The 6,345-nt window shown below is 44.6% G+C and overlaps 1 protein-coding gene across 7 annotated transcripts; it reads right to left on the bottom strand.

Moving 5' to 3' along the window:
* On the bottom strand, positions 1-5,921 carry LOC122987555. 7 transcript variants are annotated; one of them, XM_044359481.1, is made up of 6 exons: positions 5,734-5,921; positions 4,571-4,687; positions 2,444-2,585; positions 2,029-2,179; positions 1,814-1,888; positions 1-573 (listed from the first exon to the last, which is right to left on the bottom strand). In XM_044359481.1, the coding sequence occupies exons 2-6, from the start codon at positions 4,633-4,635 to the stop codon at positions 329-331; spliced, it is 678 nt and encodes a 225-aa protein (XP_044215416.1). In that variant the 5' UTR covers positions 4,636-4,687; positions 5,734-5,921; the 3' UTR covers positions 1-328. The 7 variants fall into 7 exon arrangements, with proteins under 7 accessions (XP_044215416.1, XP_044215417.1, XP_044215420.1 ...); XM_044359482.1 differs by having other exon boundaries at positions 5,744-5,921; XM_044359485.1 differs by lacking the exon at positions 5,734-5,921 and adding an exon at positions 5,652-5,727.
* Between the last annotated feature and the right edge of the window lie 424 nt (positions 5,922-6,345).

Raw genomic sequence — 6,345 nt, 5'->3', positions numbered from 1 at the left:
TTTCCATACAGAAGCTGTTTATTTATTAGAACAAACACGTCATCAGTAACTGAGGAAACTCAGCAGGTTCCTTTTCTTATTAAAATATTTGAATCTGTGGGAACAACAGCGACGCCTCGGTCACACAATCAGACCGAGTTCTGAGAGTTCCAACACACAGAGAGGTCAGTGAACACAACGCCTCACATTCTGCACAAACTAAACGTCACACAGTCGTCTGATTAAACTGTTTAAATCTAAATAACTAAGAGTGAGAGCAGCTGATGAAAAGTTTCCCCTCATGTTTCAGTCCAAAATGATTCATAAACTCCCCCTCAACCCCCCCCCCTCAGTCCCAGTGCAGCAGCGTCTGTCCGGCCATCGACATGTACTCGTCCAGCTCGGCGTCCAGTCGGCTCCTGGACAGCGACATGTAGTCCTCCAGCTGTTTGTCCAGTCTGCTCCTGGACGTGGACATGTACTCATCCAGCTGAGCGTCCAGCTGCTTCCTGGTCGGCGCCTCCACTCTGCTCAGGCCACGCCCCCTCGAGGCAGCGGCCCCGCCCCTCCGCAGGTCCAGGTGGAGCTGTCGTCCTGAAGGAAAGTATTGCAGTAAAAGTACATAAGTATTATGAGCTTGATGTAGTTAAAGTATTGCAGTAAAAGTACATAAGTATTATGAGCTTGATGTAGTTAAAGTATTGCAGTAAAAGTACATAAGTATTATGAGCTTGATGTAGTTAAAGTATTGCAGTAAAAGTAGTGGTTTGGTCCCTCTGACTGATATATTATTATATATGACATCATTAGATTATTAATAGTGAAGCATCAGTGTTAGAGCAGCATGTTACTGTTGTAGCTGCTGGAGGTGGAGCTAGTTTACACTACTTTATATACAGTTAGCTAGTTTACACTACTTTATATACAGTTAGCTAGTTTACACTACTTTATATACAGTTAGCTAGTTTACACTACTTTATATACAGTTAGATAGTTTACACTACTTTATATACAGTTAGCTAGTTTACACTACTTTATATACAGTTAGCTAGTTTACACTACTTTATATACAGTTAGCTAGTTTACACTACTTTATATACAGTTAGATAGTTTACACTACTTTATATACAGTTAGATAGTTTACACTACTTTATATACAGTTAGATAGTTTCTAGGTCTGCAGTCTGCTGCTCTATTAGTTGGTCGATATGTTCTCGTCCGACTAAATTCTCATTGGTTGAATAATCTCTGTGTTATCTTCATAAGGAGAAAAGTCGACATCAGCAGCTTTCCAGGATTAATCCATTATTTCCTGCGGCGGGGGGGACAGACTAACAAATTACCTGTGAAAACAACGGGGGTGTATTCAAAACACCCCCGCCCAACCTGATGGAGCCTGCTGGGTCTGACTGGACTCAACGTTTACTCAACGTTTACTCAACGTTTACTCAACGTTTACTGAATCTGTGTTTCTCCATAATGACACAATGAGAACCCCCGCCATATCCATTCATTCAGATATCAGCGTTTGGGAGTCTCTGCTCCGGTATGTGGGTCAACCTCTGTCGTTGCCTGGGAAACCACTGGTCGCGCGGCTCCGTTAAGGAGCATGTTTGCGTAGCGAGCGGGAAACAGCGAGGAGCAGAGACGTGACGGAGGATGTGAGCGGAGCAGAGGAAAAGGTTAGTAGTGAGTTATCAGTACAGACGACAGCGTGTCAGTTAATAAACGCTAAAACATCACGTCTGTTGTTTCTCTCGGTTAGCTTCAGAGTTAGCAACAGCTAGCAGTTAGCCTAGCCTGCAGACGCTACACAGAGAAACGTGTTTGTGACCTGCAGTCGGCGTCTGGACGTCTCGTCTCTCCGGCCGGCGGCGTCGACCCAGTCGCCTCCACAGGTGACCTCGTCCTGCACAGGAAACGTGACATCATCATCAGAGAGGAGCGGCCGCTGCAGTCCGACAGTCATCTATCACTTAGTTTATTGATCGATTCATGTGTTGCATTAATCGACGCCGTCTCCGGGCGGGTCGGTTAGATCTGACTCACTCCTGTGGGCGGAGCTTAACGCGGCTCTCCACCTGTACTTGTTCCTGAAGCTCCAGAAGCCGCGGCGGGCTCCGGAGGCGGCGAGACGACGAGTCGCCCGCCGCCAGCCGAGCCGAGTCCAGACGCTCCGCCTCGCCAGACGCTGCTTCACCTGCATCCAGTCAGAGACGATCAGAGTTATTGATATTCTGACTAATCAATTCAGCTCCAGTTTAATGTCTTTATTATTCATCAATTAGCTGTCAACTGTTCAATTAATCACCAACAACCCAACAACTGATCGATTAACCCAGAAAACAATCAGCTGATCAATCGATAATGTTAGTTAATGATCTGCGTTTCTCCTCTCAGCTGCTGGATGATGATGTAACACGACGACCAGCTGAGCAGCCGCTCCTTCTGATTGGTCGCTCACCTGCAGGGCGAGCGAGGACGGCGGCTCCCTCTTCACCAGCAGGACCACCGGCGGGGGGGCGGACGCCCTCCTCTGCTGCAGCTGGAGGGGGTCAAAGGTCACCGTCCTGGACCGGGTCAGCTGGTCCAGCACCTGAGAGAAGCTGCAGACGGAGAGGTCAAAGGTCACAGTCACAGTGTCTTTGAATAATGTGATATTATGGGATGGTGACATGACGTCGTTCAGGATGCAGAACCAGGAGAACAATAATCCGTCCTGCTAAAGGATCCTTCCTGAGCTTTCTCACATTGTTTTCTTCATTAAAAGCTTTTTTAGGGAGTTTAGTCTTAACGAGGGTCTGAGGAGAGTCCTGATGCTGGTTTTATGAATCAAACTGTTTGTATCCTGATACAATAAGATATAAAAAAACATGTTAAATCACACAAAATATGGTGATAAAATAAAGAAAATACCAAATAATAATAATAATAATAATAATAATAATAAATACTATAAATAATATCAATAAACTGTATTTCAGCAGGGTAGCAGGTGGCAGCAGCAGATATGGTCTCATATTACGCTCTTCATTTATTTTGTTGTGTCACAAATCAAACTCTTTAAAGTAAAGTTATATTTTCCATCATTTGGACGACGGATCGCTCCGACCAGCCGAGAAGAAACGAGAAGCTCGAACCTGAGAGACGAGTTTCTTCTGTTGCATCAACGTTCAGTTTGAAAATGATGCTGCAGACCTTCAACACGACAGCCTCCAGAGTCTGTGTAGACACGAGGAGCTCTGAGATGATGCTCTGGTGTCTGTGTAGACACGAGGAGCTCTGAGATGAAGCTCTGGTGTCTGTGTAGACACGAGGAGCTCTGCACTAGTTTCGCTGTCCTCTGCTCTGTTGTTGGCGTTTGTGTTTAGCTTCATTTGTAACGTATATTAAAATTTGTCAAATTCTTGTTAAGTTAGCTGCTGACTAGACTTCTTCTGGCTCCAACAGCCTTCCTCTCTACAGCAGTAGAGGAGGAAGAGGAGGAGGAGGAGGAGGATGAGGAGGAGGAGGAGGAAGAGGAGGAGGAGGAGGAGGAGGAGGAGGAGGAGGAAGAGGAGGAGGAAATTAGTATTATTATTGATTTGACTGATGTATTTTATTTCTTTCCAGTGAGATATTATTATTATTGAACATATTTAAAATAGAAATCTTTTCTGATCCTGAATTTATTCTTTAAAAGTCATTAAGAAGAACTGATCAGAGTATTGATAAAGAAGCAGGCTGATAAGTGAAGCCTATAGATCAGATTAAGATAAACTTGAACCACAGCGTCTCTCCAGCTGACCGGCAGCTACCAGCTGTTTCACTCCACAACAACCCCTAACCCCTGACCCCTGACCCCTAACCCCTAACCCCTGACCCTAACCCCTGACCCTAACCCCAGACCCCCGACCCCTAACCCCAGACCCCCGACCCTAACCCCAGACCCCTGATCCCTGATCCCTGACCCTAACCCTAACCCCTGACCCCTGACCCCTAACCCTAACCCCTGACCCCTGACCCCTGACCCCTAACCCCTAACCCTAACCCCTGACCCCTAACCCTAACCCCTGACCCCTGACCCTAACCCCAGACCCCTGACCCCTAACCCCAGACCCCTGACCCTAACCCCTGACCCCAGACCCTAACCCCAGACCCCTAACCCCTGACCCCAGACCCTAACCCCTGACCCCAGACCCTAACCCCAGACCCTAACCCCAGACCCCTAACCCCTGACCCCTAACATCAGAAAACATCAACAATCACATCATATCAGCAAAAAGCCTCCAGTCTTCTGTTGAACAGCTGATCTATAGATTCATGTTATTGAGCAGCTGATCTATAGATTCATGTTATTGAACAGCTGATCTATAGATTCATGTTATTGAGCTGAACTCTCACAAACAACAAAAAAACTGATTTATCCTTTTTATTGATTTAAAACCTTTTTATCGCCTTTTACTTTTAACTCATTTTAAAGCTTGTTGTCTTTGATTCTGTTGACTTCGTTTTTCTACTTTAGAAATATTTTGTGTGATTTTATTAGAATAAAACTCTGCTGAAGCTGAATTGCTGCTCTGTGTAAACACATGAAGAAGAAACGTCTCACCGCTCGTTGAGGGAAACTGCTGAAGTGCTTCTCAGGAAACACGAGTCTGGTTTGGATGAGTCCATCTGATGAGTCTCAACTCCTGCAGACCAAACACAGCTGGGACGATCTGTTCACCTGTTTCACCACAGACAGAAAATATTATATTATACATATTATATATATTCAGCGCACAGCAAGACTTCTTCAGACTATTCATAAAACACAGAGACACGTTTCCTATTCGGCAAACAGCCACTCAGTCAGGTTCAGTCATGAGGACGGAGGCGGTTAAACATCAGGTCACAGAATGTGAAGGGTCACCAAATCCCGCGTAACACCGCCGGCAGCAACAATGACGTCAAAACTCAATTTTAGTTAATAAAGAAATAAATAAAGTAAAACCTCCTCTTCATGGTTCAAATTTCGGTCGAATTCGAGACAAAACAAAGATTCCTGGTTTTTAAACTTGTTTTAAATCTGCCGATAAATCATGAACTTATGTTAAATTATGGGTCGTTATGAGTTTAAAGCGCGTTAACTCAAATGTTCATTCCAGCTATGAGTTTATAATTTAAATACAGCTACGTCTTGCAGAAAAGCTGTATAAATGTTAAGGGCGGTGAGTTTACCTTTACGACGAAGCGGACACACCTGTTAGCAGCTAATATAGTGCACCGCGCTATGCTAATCGGCTAGCTTGCCGCAGGCGAGGCCTCGCGGGTTGCGACCGGCCTGTCCTCCCGCCGCGGCGGGGCACCCAGCAGAGCCCCGGCCCGCCCTCCTCCTTACCGGGGTCTGCGGGAGCCACGACCGTTTCTCCACTCGATCTCAGATCAGTTAATTTCACAGTGTTTGCTGTGGACCACATCCGTTACCGTGTGATTCTCCAAACTACCGTCACCGAAGCGCTGAGAGCAGATTAGCTTCACCGTTAGCTTAGCTTCACCGTTAGCTTAGCTTCAGTGCTGATGGTGAAGCTAAGCTAACATAGTAACAATCACTTATGCGATGCCACTAGTCCCAAAATACACGCTCCCTGGAGTTTTTTGCCCATAATATCATAACATTAGTGCATTTTGACGTGTAAACGCTCAGTTACCAGTCATAAAAAGCTTGTTTTGTCGTGTGACCATTGGCTCAAGGTATTATTTTCTTGCAATAAACGGACTTGATGGACCAACCTTCAGTTACCTGTCGCTGTACGTCCTCTGTGCTCCAACTACAACCTGACAGACAGGTGTTCACACTCAGCAGGTCGATTCAGAGAACAAAGACTGTCTGTTAACGGTCAAGTTGAATTTTAAATGTAGTTCTAGTTTCAGTTTTTGTTCCAGAAGCTTGATGTCAGCGCCTCTGTCCAAGCGGCTTATTTATTTATTTATTTATTTATTTTTTAACAGCAGTAGAAGAAGAACTCAGATCTTTTACTGCAGTTTAAGTACCAATACAGCAAAGTATAAATACTCCATTACAATTAAAAGTCCTGCAAGTACTGGTGCAGCAGAGTGGCCCCTCTCAGAATGATATTAAATAAAACTGGGTTGTTGTTAATATTATTGATTAATTACTGCCAGCAGCTGTTTTACGTATTTCTGACTTGTTCCTTTTTTATTGCATTTTCATTATCTTCACAGCAGTAAATATCAGAATAGTCCATGAAAACCACAGAGCATTACGTCCACTTACACAACATTAACACAATTACATCCTGTAATCACTTTGAACATAAATAAAATAATATGATAAGTGATACATTTCAGCCATATTTATGCAGTTGTACTGAAAAGGATCCT

The sequence above is a fragment of the Thunnus albacares genome, chromosome 8 (assembly GCF_914725855.1).
Source record: "Thunnus albacares chromosome 8, fThuAlb1.1, whole genome shotgun sequence".
NCBI classification, from domain to species: domain Eukaryota; kingdom Metazoa; phylum Chordata; class Actinopteri; order Scombriformes; family Scombridae; genus Thunnus; species Thunnus albacares.
Note: the sequence above shows the minus strand (reverse complement) of the source record. Positions and strands in the feature narration are given on the sequence as shown.

Excerpts from the sequence above, each read along its gene's own strand:
- LOC122987555 (XM_044359481.1), bottom strand. The coding sequence starts at position 4,635 with ATGGACTCATCCAAACCAGACTCGTGTTTCCTGAGAAGCACTTCAGCA. Across the intron at positions 2,586-4,570 it reads GCAGTTTCCCTCAACGAGCG|CTTCTCTCAGGTGCTGGACC; the intron begins GTGAGACGTTTC and ends CTCCGTCTGCAG. Across the intron at positions 1,889-2,028 it reads GTTAAGCTCCGCCCACAGGA|GACGAGGTCACCTGTGGAGG; the intron begins GTGAGTCAGATC and ends TTTCCTGTGCAG.